Source organism: Rhinoderma darwinii, chromosome 2 (genome assembly GCF_050947455.1).
Source record: "Rhinoderma darwinii isolate aRhiDar2 chromosome 2, aRhiDar2.hap1, whole genome shotgun sequence".
Taxonomy (NCBI): domain Eukaryota; kingdom Metazoa; phylum Chordata; class Amphibia; order Anura; family Rhinodermatidae; genus Rhinoderma; species Rhinoderma darwinii.
In genome coordinates, this window is record NC_134688.1 from 178,021,686 (window position 1) to 178,038,461 (window position 16,776).

The 16,776-nt window shown below is 41.1% G+C and overlaps 1 protein-coding gene across 1 annotated transcript in view; it reads right to left on the reverse strand.

The window, feature by feature from the left end:
* Nucleotides 1–16,776, reverse strand: part of GRTP1 (growth hormone regulated TBC protein 1) — a 54,689-nt gene that overhangs the window by 20,379 nt on the left and 17,534 nt on the right. Inside the window, exon 6 of the mRNA XM_075850296.1 lies at nt 10,711–10,807. Coding sequence (XP_075706411.1) covers nt 10,711–10,807 — 97 coding nt within the window. The remainder of the gene's footprint in view (nt 1–10,710; nt 10,808–16,776) is intronic.

The window sequence follows — 16,776 nt, forward strand, 5'->3', positions numbered from 1 at the left end:
ATGCATATAAATTCCAGGTTTAAAACAGCATCTGGATAAGTAGAAAAAAAAAAAAAAGAAAAGCACATGAAAACACAAGATATATGAGCCATTTTAGTAAATTCATGGTTATAGCCTTTAAGCTATCCAACTACCTAAAAAATTAAATAATGTAACATGAGAACGTACACATTATGTAACATATGGGAATGTAACCGTATACATATCCGTATGTTTTTTGGATAAAAAACAAGACCAAAAAACATGACAAAATCGTGGTGCGAACAGAGCATAATTCAGCCCAAGACAGCCATTACCAGAAAAGCAAAACAGAGGATTTGCCTTTTTTCCTAGGTCTCAGGGCGGGGGGCTGGGGGTGACTAAAGTACGTCATTGCAAGATTAAAAAAAAAATATATATATTTTTATTTATTTTTTGTTTAAGAACTCCACAACATTTTCCAGATAAAACTATGGGAACAAAAAGCTTTTCTGAACAGGCTTCTAAAAACTTGAAGGACAGGACGTGATAAGTGTGCCATTTCCTGAACAGGGCTCATTGATAAGCTGACAGTTTACAAACACATAACAGAATCCTAGCACAAGATAGCAATTCTTATAAAAAGATCCTCGTCCCAGCCAAGCAGGAGCCTGGACAGTTACATGCCATAGGTGTATTATCTATTATTATTGCACTATGGGAACCATATAATGGCTCTGACTGTGCAGAACAAATGACACGCGGGTACTGCTTTCAAACGTGTAACATTTAGGGGATGAAGAAAGACGTCAACCCCTCGTCACCTCTCGTCCTCCACATGGCAAAGAAAGAAAACAGATTTCTCCTTGTTCAGGTTAAAGACATGGCAAAATGACGAGATACACTATATTATATATATATACACACACATACATACACACACACACACACACACACACACACACACACACACACACACACACACACACACACACACACACACACACACACACACAAAAGCTCTTAATCATTGAATTCAGGTGTTTTATTTGGTCCCATTGCCACATGTGTATAAAAGCCAGCATCTAGCAATGCAGTCGCCTTTGCAAACATCTGTGAAAGAATGGGTCGTTCTACAGAGCTAACTGATTTCAAGCATGGTCCTGTAATAGGATGCCACCCATGCAACAAGTGAGTTTGTGATTTTTTTTTCCCTCTTAGATATTCCATGATCGACTGAGTGGTATTACTACAAAGTGGAAGCGTTTAGGAACCACAGCAACTCAGCCACGAAGTGGCAGACCACGTAAAGTTACAGAGCAGGGTCATGGAGTGCTGAGAAGCATAATGAACAGAAGTCGCCAACGCTCTGCTGATGCAATAACTGCAGTGTTCAAACCTCCTCTGACATTAACATCAGCACAAAAATGTGTGCGCCGGGAGCTTCATGGAATGGGTTTCCATGGCCGAGCAGCTGCATGCAAGCCTTACATCACCAAGCACAATGCCAAGAGTGAGATGGAGTGGTGTAAACATGTTCTGTGCAGTGACAAATCACCCTTCTCTAGCTGGCAGTCTGATGGACGAGTTGGGGCATGGTGAATGCCAGGAGAACGTTATCAGCCTGACTGCATTGTGCCAACTGTAAAGTTTGGTGGGAGAGGGATAATGCTATGGGGTTGTATTTCAGGTATTGCCCTAGGCCCCTTAGTTCCAAAGAAGGGAAATCTTAATGCTTCAGTATACCAAGACATTTTGGACAATTGTATGCTTACAACTTTGTGGGAACATTTTGGGGAAGGTCCTTTCCTGTTCCAGCATGACTGTGCCCCAGTGCAAGGTCCATAAAGACATGGTTGTGGGAGTTTGGGGTGGAAGAACTTGACTGGCCCGCACAGAGCCCTGACCCCCAACCCCATCAAACACCTTTGGGATGAACTAGAATGGAGATTCAAGCCAGGCCCTCTCATTAAACATCAATGTCTGACCTCACAAATTCTCTTCTGGATGAATGGCCAAAAGGCCTTACAGACACGCTCCAAAATCATGTAGAGAGACCTCTCACTTTAGTGGAAACTGGTTTAGCACCAAACGGTGGAACCAACTCCATAATAATGTCTATGGATTTAGAATGGGAGGTCATAAAAAGCTCCTGTAGGTGTAATATGTAGGTGTCCCAATTGTCCATTTAGTGTATTTGGATACAGAATCCCACCCATATGCATTATGAGGAGATATATAAAAATGTTTGTCCCCTTCACCAATATTAATACGTGAAAAATTTATTGCATTCATTCAGGTTTAATATTTTGTTTGGTGACAGACATTAAATGTAAAATCCAGCATCTTTAAATATATCATAAAATATGTGAGAAGCAAATTTTGTTTCTCCCTGGACACCATCAACAAGCAGATTGTGAAGGGGAACATTTCCTGTGGCAAAGCAGTGTGCATGGAACCTATACATCCACACAGAGTTCCTATGGTTCCAGATTATAGAGTCGTATACACATTTCAAGTGGCCTCCCTACGGCATCATATTTACACCTAGAAGTAATACTCAATTAAAAACGGTGTTCAATAGACCCAACCAGGCTTGATAACGGACAGTCCTGTTAAATCTAAGCATCGCTTAAAGAGGAACATCTCAGCTCTCCTGACAGGTCTGTTTTAGTAAATACTTGTATTCCCCATAAAATTACAACTTTGGAGCATTTTTACTTAGAACTCTGAATTGTACTGTTCCTTGGTTATTCATACATTTCCAGGAGACATAAATTGACAACTGAGTGTTACCATTCCGCTTGTAAAAGGGGTGTCCCTCTACACAGGCTGACACTGTCCTATAAGTGCGCATAGTGTAAGACCGTACACACCCTATTGACAAGGGGAAATGTATTCATACATTTTTTGGCAGAAAGCTCAACGCAGAGTTCTAAGAAAAGATGCTCCAAAGTTGTAGTTTTAAGGAGAATGCAAATATTTACTAAAACAGGAATGTCAGAAGAGCTGAAATGCCCTCTTTAATGCCTTCCCGCACACGCCACATAAACGGGCTAATGGCACTGTCCATTGCAAGCAGTGCCATCAGCAGGATTGAGCCTGTACTGTGTCAGAGAACTGAAATAATCAGTTCCTGGTCACTAGAAACCTCTGAACACAGCACTAAATATGAGCACAATGTTCAAATGCAGTAGTGCTGCCAGGGTGATCTGTGATATAATTAGTGATGTCACAGGGATTTCCTGTGCAGTGGGGGCTCGGAGGTATACAGAGTAGATGTGATATGCTTCTTTTCCATATGTCTCTGGATACAGATCACTGGTGATTTGATGGGTTGTTACCAGTCATCTGAATGACAGCAGGGAACATGTATTTCCACTAACCCGTGCTCCCATAGTACAAAATAAATTCAAACAAACACCGTAAAATCTAAAAAAATTAAATGTTAAAAAATATGAAAAGAAAACAAAAACAAAATGCAAAGCCCCTTTCTGTACCTTGAAGATAATCATACATGTACATAGGCGGTTTCTAAAAGGGAGAGAGATACATGTAAAACTAAACTAGGGTCTTTGTCCTCGGCGCTGTAGAACTAAAGAATTGCCTTATAACCACCGAATTTATACTAGGGTTTTATTACAAATTCTAAAACAAGGGCTTTACTTTTTAGAATAGTGGTTCTACATAAGAATTTTGAATTTACTACAAAAAAAATAGCAATAAATCGACTAATAATAATTTATACAGATGTAGCAGAGCTTATTTAGTTGTTTTTCTTTTTCTGCACTGTTGGTACATTTTGAGAAATTTGTGGACTTCATATATCAAGACTGTCTCAGAGGGAAATGTAGTGGTGAGAACGAGAGCAACAAGATTTCCAAACTTAAAAAATACCCCAAAAGTGTTCCCTAAGGCAGCTGTGCAGGGTAGAGGAAAACTAGGGTTAACTTCAGACAACAGATTTTTCAGGTTTTGAATGTAGCACCGACATAAGATTCTGTATTACTTAGATGTGGCCTGAAGCAGTATGTTTAGTGTCTATTGCCATACTATCCTTCCTATTTACCGTAGATACTGCAGAACCTGACACTCAACCCACTGCGTCTATAGTATTACACTCACAATTGTTACCACTCTTCTTCCTCTGCCGTCAATAGTGAAACATGAGCTTGTGTGAGAAGATCATGACAATGGCTGGAACAGTGTTGACAACCTACTTTTTTGTTTTTCTGGAAAAATTAGGCGAACGTCTCAGAGAGCGTATATTTACACAGACAGTGGAAAAACTAAATAAATAATAAAGATAAGTTATATATATATATATATCTATGTCTACAGCTCATATAATTCTAAGAACACATGAGCAGCATTTACTGTGAACTGTAAAATCATGATAATCACGATAACCTCCCCAATCTACACTAGTTTGTGGTTGTTTTTTTTATTATTAGAGGTTTTTGTTTTTTTACACTGGGCAAAATTTCCCTATTTTTACAGACTGTCTGAATATATAGACTGTTGGCCACCTTGGGCTTTGTCTTTGCCAAAGAATCCATTTTGCTTTAGTTTTATACAAATGACTCTAATGTTGCTACAGTTTGCATTCTATAGCAATAGAACTAGCTGAACTTTGAGCGGAGTACTAGCAAAATATTATAAAACATGTTAGCTGCTAAACGAAAAATAGTGTGTTAATCCAAATCGACTAAACGGCCCCTGCTCAAAATGGTTCTATCTGAACAGCCAGAGACCTCACAGGAGTTCATTCAACAATTACAATGCGCCTAAAGGGTCACATGCCCACATCAGCATACATGTGTGTAATCTTTCGCCGGTGCACCCACTACCTTCCCGTAGATTACCTGAAGTAGACATCTGTCTGGGGACAAATGCTTAGAGATGCAAAAAAAAAAAAAAAGTCTACCTTTATTTTCTTTTATATTACTGTGCAAAATTCCATTGATTTGAATATACGGCGTTGTGAGATTACCCAGGAGCCATGATTATTAGCGTGGTCTATCTAAAAAAACAAACAAACGTTTAGATCTGATTCCAGTATGCAAAGTTATTTCTATAAAACCTTATGTGGAGATTTCCCTAGGGATGCTTTATAGAAAGAAAATATATTTATTGCCACATGTAATACAATAAAATTTCAAGACAATGGAATTCAGTATGGCCCCATGCACACAACAGTAAAAAACTTCCGTAATTGCGGACCACAATTACGGACCAATTCACTTCTATCGTCCACGGACACCTTGCCGTTTATTTATGGGAAGGTGTCCGGGCTGTAGAAGTGTACTGCAAAAGATAGGACATGTCCTATCTTTTGCTTTTTATGGTTTGTACTCCCATACTTTGTATGGGAGCACGGGCCGAAAATGCGGCTCGCTGGCCGTGATTACGTGCGTGGCCGTGTGCATGTTGCCTAAAGTGAAACACTAGGGTTTTGTTCGAAAAAAATCAGGTAATACACATTTTGCTTACACCTTGGTTCTTGGATTCCATAGGTGAAGTATTGCATTGATTTTAGTGTAACAACCAACGGGAGGCCATAGAGATCAAGGAGAGTTGAAAAAAAAAAAAAAAAAAGATCAGCTGCTATGCATTTTTACAAAGTATGGGTGACTTGGTGACTAAATAATCACACCATAGTTTCTAAAAATGGCTGCAGACTGTTTCTTAGACCCGACTAAAGGAGTAGGAGGGGGTAAAGCACATAACTGATGCAGCGAAGATAAAAAAAATAAATAATAAGAATACACAGCACAGCTAAGTATTATACAACTCTTGAATTGGACCGAACAGAAGCGTTATATAAAAGGCCAAAAAGTGTACTAAAAAAATAAAGAATGTTTTTTTTTATAGGTAACTTTGCCAGCTTATCTGTGCTTGAAGATTGAATAACAAAGATAGAAGGTGCTCTACTCCTGAATCATCGTGAAAACAATGATGTGCTCTGCCGGTGTCAAGACTTGTCATAGAGACACTGCTGATGTAGTTCCAGTCACATCAATATATGTACACACCTACTCAAGCCAAGTAGGATGTAGGTATTGACATGAACAGTGATGTTGCCTACAATATCAAGCACTGAGAACACAGAAAAGATGTAAACGAATTAAAAACTATTTTCATGTGTAAAAGGTGCTACTAAATGTTGGAATTTAAAATTATTTTCTACCCTAGCATCCTGATAATCTCAGGCTTGGCATGCTTGACAGGGTTACCAACAACTTCCTTGGTGCCGCTCTCCAATATATTTGAATATATCAGCCTGTCTAAGGTCCGCTGCACACGGGACGTAAAGGTTGCGGAATTTCCCTCCAGAATTTCCCTGCAGAGCTTCTGCAGTGTATTACAGTACCAGCAAAGTAGATAAGATTTGAACAAATTGCATCCACATGCTGCGTTTTGGATTCTTAATCTGCAGTATGTTTATTCTCCCACAAAATTTCCGTCCCGTGTGCAGGGGGCAGGGCCGGCCTTAGGGGTGTGCGACCTGTGCAAGTGCACAGGGCGCTGCAGCCTCCCTGCATGTAGGTTGCACCACTTCGCAGGCCGTTTGAACTCTATGTCCTCTGCTCCACGTTACACACGCGGAGGAAACAGAGGTAGCAAGAGAGGAGAAGGAAGCTCCGCGCATAGCCTGCCACTGCAAGAAACCTGTCAGCCTGCCAACAAGGAGAGATGGCAAGTGCCTATATGTCTGAGTGTATATGTGTCTGTATACATATGTCTCCGTGTGTATATGTTCCATTATGTGTGTGCCTGTGTGTCTATATATGTCTCTGCGTATATTTTTCTGTGTGTCTGTCTGTGTGTGTGTGTGTGTGTGTGTGTATATATATACTGTATGTGTGTGTGTGTGTCTGCGTGTCCGTGTGGGTATAGCTATCAGAATGTGATATATGAGGTGTTACACAGGACTGCAGGTAACATCTACTACATGATCTGCATTCAGAGAGTTATCACTATGTGTTATCGGCAGGGGCGTTGCTAGGGTCTTAGAAGATCAGGGGCACAAGCCTAGAGACATATATCCCCCCCCCCAAAAAAAAATAGAAAATAATTTTTACATACATATATCGGAGATAGCATATCTATAAGACTAAGGCTCCTATAGCTACACAGCTGGATAGAATTGAATGCCTTGTCTCAGTAGACATGATCATACATTATAGGCTTTGATACATGGCCCCAGCAGACAGTATCACACATGATAGGCTTAGATACATGGCCCCAGCAGACAGTATCACACATGAGACTTAGGGCTCATTCAGACGAGCGTGATTCTCGTCCGTGTGCTGTGCGATGAAACAACGCACAGCACACGGACGCATTGATATCCATGGGGCTATTCACACATACGTGAGTTTTAACATAGCGTGTGTCCATTACGTGAAACCCACTGCATGTCCTATATTGGTATATTTCACGCACCTAGTAGCCAATTGAAGTCAATGGGTGCGTGAAAACCATGGACAGCACACGGATGACGTCCGTATGCTGTCCGTGTTTCACACATCAATTACACTGAAAAAAATAAATGCTTGCAAGTGCGGGAAAAACACATGCTACAAGCAAAGTACACTGATGGAAAAACTCAACGCACACGACCAGATTTACGCGCGTTTTTTACGTAAATCTGTCACGCTCATGTGAATGTAGATTTACATACAGGGCCCCAGCAGTAAGTACCCTTGTACTAAACCTCAGGGGCAAATTTGGCATTTCTGATGCCCCAAGCAAAGTTGTGTCTCGGAGCTCTAATCAAAGACACCTGTAGAGCGATCCCCACACAATGCCCCCTGTATATAGTGTCACAACCCACTATATGGTTCCACACACAGTCCCCCTGCCATACATCCCACTTGTAGACCGTGCTATGCAGTCCCCTGTAGGTAGTCCCACATAGCCACCTTGTCTCAGCAGATAGTATCATACATTATAGTCTTAGATACATGGCCCAGCAGACAGTATTACACATGATAGACTTACTTAGATACAGGCCCCAGCAGTATCCTTGTACCAACATTTGTTCACCCTCACCCCCCCCCAAAAAAAATGCGCGCGCGTATTTTATCTATCGATCTATCTATATATAGACAGACAGCATATCTATAGCACTACGACCCTATAGCTATGGAAAGGATTAGATACATTGGCTCCGCAGACAGTATCACATATGAAAGGATTAGATATAGTGCCCAGCTTGCTGACATTGTGGCTCCAGAGCTGGACCCAGGAAAGGCAAGAATAATAATGGTTTTGCTTTTTTAATAATGTTAGTGTTAATAATTTTTTGGGTGTATTTGTTTTTTTACAGGTACAGTTGTTGGACCAAGTCAGATTCAAGGACTACTTAGATTACGGCTCTTTTATTCTCAATAAAATGGTTAATGCGGGTTGTGTGGGGGTTTATTTCAATAAAATATTTTTTTCTACGTCCTTGTATTTTTTTCAAACTTTATTACCACCTTAGTAATGGCTGCTGGCTGATTGACAGCGTCAATTACTAAGGCGAGGCTTAGTGTTAGCCAGTGCAGAGGCCATCACTAACCCCCATTACCCATGTACCCACCGCTACCAGGGGTACCGGGAAGAGCTGGGTAAGATCCAGTATCCGACCATCTGTAGTGTAGGTCGGGCACCGGGGCGGCCGCAGAATGGTATTATTAGGCTGGGAAAGGCCAAAAACCGTGGCCCTTCACTCCTTGGGAATGCTAGCCTGCTGCTGCTGTGTTGTATCTGGCTAGTTATGAAAAATGGGAGACGACGACCGCACAACATTTATTCAGTTTTAAAAAAAATAAAATGACGTGGGGTCCCCCCCATTTTTGATAACCAGCCAGATGCAACATAGCAGCAGCCTAGCATTACCAGGGTGGGAAGGGCTACTGTTTTTGACCTTTCCCTGCCTAATAATACCAGCCTTTGACCTACCCCAGTACCCGACCATCACTACAGATGGTCAGGTACTGGATCGTAACCCAGTTCTTCCCGGTACCCCTGGTAGCGGCGGGTACCAGGTTAATAATGGGGGTTAGTGTTAGCCTCTGCACTGGCTAACACTAAGCCCCACCTTAGTAATGGACGCTGTCAATCAGCCCGTGGCCATTACTAAAGCTGTAGTAATGAAGTTTAAAAGAAAATACAAATACATTAGAAAATTATATTTCATTGAAATCACCCCCCCCCCCACACACATCCCTTGTTGAAAATAAAAAAAAGCAGTCATACGCGCGTGCGTGCGTATAAATGCCTACTGTGCATGTGTGTTTACACACACACACACACACACACACACACACACACACACACACACACACACAGGGCAGCAATAGAGAGTCCCGCACAGGGCACCATCCAACCTAAGGCCCAACCAAGGGGCGTAATGGTAACTAGGTCTTTTACGTCAAAAACATATCAGAAACTACCCCTGTCCCGTAACAATATTATATTGTATATAGATATAACTTTAATGGGCTATGGGCAGAGCAGCCACTAAGCTCATTTTCATATTTGCAGTTATGCTCGCACACAACATATAGCAGTAGATACAGTTTTATGCTACACTCAGATAAAGCAAAAAATTTAAATTCCACTGGTTTCCGGTCATCTGAGATTAGTGCACTGAAAGAGCTCCGGTGACAGTTACACAACTATAGTAAAGCATTATGAACATGGCAGAGCTGTAGGCCGCCATATGAAACCATATTACATAGATACAGTAGTCTACCATAGAAGCAGTAGAAAAGTTGTATGCCACAGTATAAAACAAAGCATACTGTGGTACAATAATGCTTGCGGAGTGCTGGTAAACCACAAAGATTTTGCATACAGAACTAGCACTATTTTTACTATTTTTTCTTTAAATCAGAACAAGAACAGAAAAGTAATTACAAACGGTGTTTTTTAAGTATTATTTTTAAAGGCCATGTACACCATTGAAATACATTTTGTATTTTGTTCATTTGTTTCCTAAAAGCAAAATTAAGCAACTTTCTAAATAGTCTTCATTAAAAATTTACTACCATTTGGCTGCTGTAGAGTCTGTGTAACTCCTGTAGACAGCTGGTCTCCTGCAAAGTCTAACTCAAATCCATCAGTTCACTGTTCCTGGTGGCTGACTTAACTGCTCTCCCCCTCCCTTCTCTCAGTGTTAAAGGTAGCAGAAGAGGGGGAGGAGGTTGTACACAGCAGACCAGAGTGTGGAGAGGTGGAATGCTTCCAAGTGTTCAAGGGAGCAGATGACACAAGCAGTTAGTATTAAAGGTGTAGATAGGGAGGAGCGCACACAGGCTATCAAGAGGCTTTTTCTATATTCTGACCTGCTGTGTACAGTCTCCCCCCTCCGCTGTTACCTGGAACACTGATAAAAGAGATATGGGTGTGGGGGGGGGGGGGCAGTTGAATCAGCCACCAGGAGCAATGACTGATTTGAGTTAGAATTTTCAGGAGACCAGCCAATTATCTACAGGAAATACACAGACTCTTTAGCAGAAGACTATTGAGAAAATGTATTAATTTTGCATTTAGAAAACAAATGATAAATATATATAGATTTTATTTTTTATTTTATTTTTTTAAAGGTATACATAGCCTTTAAGTATAATACTGGTGTTCCCTTATGAAATAGTAGTATTTACTAAGTTACTCAACAAATAGATTTTAACATTACATATTGTTCACAAGGAAAGTTTTCTTAGAAGAACAAATAAACATCAATATAAGCAAACATACCAGGCAAAATGCGTCCAATAAGAGCATCTAGGAGCCAGAAGGCCTTCTCCTCATCTTTAGTAACAAGAATGAGTATTCCAGTGATAAAATTCATACCCTGCAATAAGAGAGCTTGTAAATTCTGGGCATAAACAGCACAAATTGTATTACACCAAAAAGGCAAGTGATATTTATTTACAAAAGATTTTACCAGTGATAAATTCGAAACACCTTCACGTGAGGAAAAGTAGTGGTCAGTATCCTCATACACGGATCATAGTTTAATTTCAACATACTATTCCCTGACCAGCCATATATAAAATCCGTCCTTCACACAGGCATAGAATTAAAGGGGTTCTCCAGAATTACCAAAAAAATAAAAAAAATAAAAAATAGACCTGCTTTCTTTCCAGAAACAGTACCACTACTGCCCATGGGTTGTCTTGTATTGAAACTCGGCCATATACATGAAGGGCAAGAGTGGTGCACTTTGTGCTCTGTGTGTGGGGGACAGCATAACAACCAATTTCACCCCCAATGATATGGGTGCACCAGTTCATTAAAACAAATGTTAAAACTAGTGTGCCACCCATCTTACCCTGGAGAGGACGATCTCGTAAGCGGAGAAGATGCACAGTAAGCATTCCTGCAAAAATGTCTCCGTCGGTACAGGTTTTTCTATACTGGTATGTGCAAAAATACAGCACAAGTAAAATAAAATGTAGGTCAACACTACTGGTTACATCATTTTTAGAGATATGCAATTTCCAGAGGGGGAAAAAAAATGTTTGGACAAAAAAAAAGAATCACGTTAACACTGTCTAGCAGTGTCTTTAACCTGTTCCAATCCAGATGGTGAGAGCGTACAATTGTCAGCATTCTCTTGCAGCCTGTGTGGCTGTCATGGCATGCTGGAAGTTTTCGTTTCCCAACAACTGGAAAGTCCCTGGGTGCAGACCTCTGCAGTGTACTGTACATTACTGTAGAGCGCATACGTTTACAATGCACATTTTTCAAGATTATGCTTCATACGCTCTATCCAAAAAAGCTGCTACTTTTTAATGTGATGTTGCAGTTTCAGATCATGAAACTGGGACCTCAGATTTAATTGTACTGTGCTGTATTACTACTGGTTTTATTTGCATTTTAAAGCCATGTTCCTAAGCAGAGTAGATTGCTCGAAACCCACGGGTTACGTACAGATTTTGATCCGGATTTCACCCTTTGAATTGCAACAGGTAAACAAGGCTGAAAGCAATCCACGTCAAATTTTTTTCCTGCAAAATGCTTTCACAATCCGTGGCATAACTTTGTTTTTTCTTATTATGTATTTTAGTTATGGTTTCACTTTACAATATTTTAACTTTTTAATGGTAGAGTTTGTTACAGTGAGTGGATCATGCCTGTCTCCATTTTTAAAGGGGTTATCCGGGATGTGAATTTTTTATTTTTTTTATTAGGGGCTGGAAATAAGAAATAAAAAAAGCAATGCTTACCTATCCTTGCCCCCGGTGATCCATTGCGGTCCCTTGGCGGCACTCCTGGTAGTTGTTTGCATGCACAGAGCATGTAACCACTGCAGCCAATCAGGGGGCTCAGCAGGGCTTACTAGTGACAAATCGTATTTCTGTGAGAATGCCAGAAATACAACATATGGCTGCTGACCCCTGCTGTGCCCTCTGATTGGCTGCAGCGGTCACATGCTACATGCGTGTAAACATCCACCGGGAGTACTGCTGGAGTGACATCGCTGGATCGACCGGAGCAAGGATAGGCAAGTATTGCTTTTTTGGTTTATTTAATTTACAGCCCCTAAAAAAAAAATTGGGATAACCCCTATGACGATCAGGATAGCTGCAAATTATTTGGTTCCCAATGCTTAACAGAAATGTGAAGCACTGGGCCAGCAGTAATAGTTTGTAGTTTTTAAACTCATCTGGAGGAACTGGATGAGACTAAGAACTAGAAAATTTCCATGCAATTTGATGGATGATAAAAACATCCAATAGCCCATGCCTTTATTCTAGTAATCCTGCTCCTCAAATTTTTAAGAGTTCTTCTAAAGAGCAGATTAAGTGCATTTTTTTTCATGTAATTTTAAGCAAAAAAAATCAAGAGTAGATCATAAACAGAGAAAAAAAACGTAATGGAAATTCATGAAATTCTCCCCTATTTAGGATCCACTTCGTAAATGGAACATATATAACTTTTCAAAACAATTCTTTTAAAAAGAGTAGGTCCACTACTCGAGCATAAGACCATTTGTACATTTTACAAGCAATATAGTTATATAAGGGAGTTACCATAAAGGGTATGTGCACACACACTAATTACGTCCGTAATTGACGGACGTATTTCGGCCGCAAGTCCCGGACCGAACACAGTGCAAGGAGCCGGGCTCCTAGCATCATACTTATGTACGATGCTAGAAGTCCCTGCCTCGCTGCAGGACAACTGTCCCATACTGTAAACATGATTATACTACGGGACAGTTGTCCTGCAGCAAGGCAGGGACTTCTAGCGTCGTACATAAGTATGATGCTAGGAGCCCGGCTCCCTGCAGTGTGTTCGGTCCGGTACTTGCGGCCGAAATACGTCCGTCAATTACGGACGTAATTAGTGTGTGTGCACATACCCTAACAATAAATTACAAGATGATGCAATTACAGATGATGGCACACAGCCCCCCCTTTGCAGATGATGGCACACAGGCCCCTCCCCGTGTAGATGGTGCTACATAGCCCCCCCATGTAGAAAAAAAAATTACTTACCTAGCCCGTTCCGAGACCATTGCGCAGGCCGGCGCGATCCCGTGACGTCATCCCGCCGACCTGCGCTGGGGCTCGGTCCCAGCGTCTTATACGCTGCAGGCCTACTATTGCCTGTAGCCTAGTGATGGAGCAGGGAGCTGCTCCGCCATAGTATTCAATTGTATCTGCGTCCCGAGAACCCTGAGAGGATAGGACTGCCGCAGGGCGCCCTAATCGCTGCTAATCGCATACAGGGCACCCATCAGCAGCAATCAGCTGTTTTGATATGGCTGCTCTGCGGCGCTACTTTTCTAACAAGTGGGTGGTGTTTAGAAAAAGAAGCCCACATGGCATGAATTTCATCAGATATTTACACCAGCTGGCAAAGCTTTCACTCTGTGGCCAGGGGCGTAACAGGAAACAGGCAGGTCCTGTACCACCCCCCCCCCCCCCAGAAAGAAAAATAAAAAAATTAAATAAAACGCCAGTCTTAGTAAATCTGCCCCTTAATGGTTATTACAGAAATCTGGTGACACCAAAAAGGTCTTTCAGATTTTCTGCAGTTATATGGCAAACACTATAGCTTTGAATCTAACATTAGTTATGCAAACAAATGTTGCTCTCTAAACAAAATTTAGCGGAAACTAATTTGGGATACATATTTACAGCTTCATTTATATGTTTACTATAGGGGACATTCAGAAATAAAACCAAAAAAACTCCATTCAGCATAAATAATGCCTTAACACTATTGTTCGGTCTGAACCTTGGTGTAAGTCAGTTCGGCGCGAACACAAACCTAGTGTGGTTCATTTTGGCTAATATTCAAGATGGCATCCGCCACACGGCAGGGAGGAGCAGAACAGACCTCAGGACAGCCCATAATGTCTTGCAAACAGCTTTCCCAGCCAATCAGTTGGCAGTATAGGGATGAGGTGAGAGACAGTATATAGAAGCGATATAAAGAAGATCTCTATGACAGAGAGAGTGAACAACACAATCCACAAAAGATAGATAGATGTGAGATAGAGATAGATAGATGTGAGATAGAGATAGAGAGATAGATGTGAGATAGAGATAGATAGATGTGAGATAGAGATAGATGTGAGATAGAGATACAGTGAAGGAAATAAGTATTTGATCCCTTGCTGATTTTGTAAGTTTGCCCACTGTCAAAGACATGAACAGTCTAGAATTTTTAGGCTAGGTTAATTTTACCAGTGAGAGCTAGATTATATATAAAAAAAAAAAAAAAAAAAGAAAATCACATTGTCAAAATTATTTTTATTTATTTGCATTGTGCACAGAGAAATAAGTATTTGATCCCTTTGGCAAACAAGACTTAATACTTGGTGGCAAAACCCTTGTTGGCAAGCACAGCAGTCAGACGTTTTTTGTAGTTGATGATGAGGTTTGCACACATGTTAGATGGAATTTTGGCCCACTCCTCTTTGCAGATCATCTGTAAATCATTAAGATTTCGAGGCTGTCGCTTGGCAACTCGGATCTTCAGCTCCCTCCATAAGTTTTCGACGGGATTAAGGTCTGGACACTGGCTAGGCCACTCCATGACCTTAATGTGCTTCTTTTTGAGCCACTCCTTTGTTGCCTTGGCTGCATGTTTCGGGTCATTGTCGTGCTGGAAGACCCAGCCACGGGCCATTTTTAATGTCCTGGTGGAGGGAAGGAGGTTGTCACTCAGGATTTGACGGTACATGGTTCCATCCATTCTCCCATTGATGTGGTGAAGTAGTCCTGTGCCCTTAGCAGAGAAACACCCCCAAAACATAATGTTTCCACCTCCATGCTTGACAGTGGGGACGGTGTTATTTGGGTCATAGGCAGTTTTTTTCTTCCTCCAAACACAGCGAGTTGAGTTAATGCCAAAGAGCTCAATTTTAGTCTCATCTGACCACAGCACCTTCTCCCAATCACTCTCAGAATCATCCAGATGTTCATTTGCAAACTTCAGACGGGCCTGTACATGTGCCTTCTTGAGCAGGGGGACCTTGCGGGCACTGCAGAATTTTAATCCATTACGGCGTAATGTGTTACCAATGGTTTTCTTGGTGACTGTGGTCCCAGCTGCCTTGAGATCATTAACAAGTTCCCCCCGTGTAGTTATCGGCTGAGCTCTCATCTTCCTCAGGATCAAGGATACCCCACGAGGTGAGACTTTGCATGGAGCCCCAGATCGATGTCGATTGACAGTCATTTTGTATGTCTTCCATTTTCTTACTATTGCACCAACAGTTGTCTCCTTCTCACCCAGCGTCTTACTTATGGTTTTGTAGCCCATTCCAGCCTTGTGCAGGTCTATGATCTTGTCCCTGACATCCTTAGAAAGCTCTTTGGTCTTGCCCATGTTGTAGAGGTTAGTCAGACTGATTAATTGAGTCTGTGGACAGGAGTCTTTTATACAGGTGACCATGTAAGACAGCTGTCTTTAATGCAGGCACCAAGTTGATTTGGAGCGTGTAACTGGTCTGGAGGAGGCTGAACTCTTAATGGTTGGTAGGGGATCAAATACTTATTTCTCTGTGCACAATGCAAATAAATATATATCATTTTGACTATGTGATTTTCTGTTTTTTTTGTTATATAATCTATCTCTCACTGGTAAAATTAACCTAGCCTAAAAATTCTGGACTGTTCATGTCTTTGACAGTGGGCAAACTTACAAAATCAGCAAGGGATCAAATACTTATTTCCTTCACTGTAGATGTGAGATAGATAGATAGATAGATAGATAGATAGATAGATAGATAGATAGATAGGACCGGTGTTGAGCAGGAGAAGAACAGTGAATAACAAGCTTTAAATTGTAGGGAGAGTTATCTAGCTGTGCTGGGTTGGACTGGCTTTTGTGCACTCACCTACAGTATATTGCATCCCAATTGAAATCACATTCACATCACACAGCAAAGCTGCTTTTTTCAAAATGTGTACAGTAATTTCAGTACAGTAATTGGCAGTTGCACTTAAAAGCAGTGGAGAGAGCGTTCTGGGTCTGTACATCGCCCAATTTCAGCTCAACTTTTACTGCACAAAATTGAATCTTTTAGCTTGTGCGCATTTTTTCAAATACTATACAGAAATTGCAGTGAAAAGCAGGACATTAGTGTTTTTCCATCGCACAATCAATTGTTGCTGCGCAAAATTAAATCTTTCGGCCAGTTGTGCACATTTTTTCAAATACTATACAGAAATCACAGTTAGCACTGCACAGAGCGTTGTGTGCCTGTTTAAATAAAAATGCCTGGGAAAAGAAAGGTAAAGGTTGGGCAAGAACATATTGTTGGCATGAAGCATACAGAGGAGTACTGGATAGCCACAC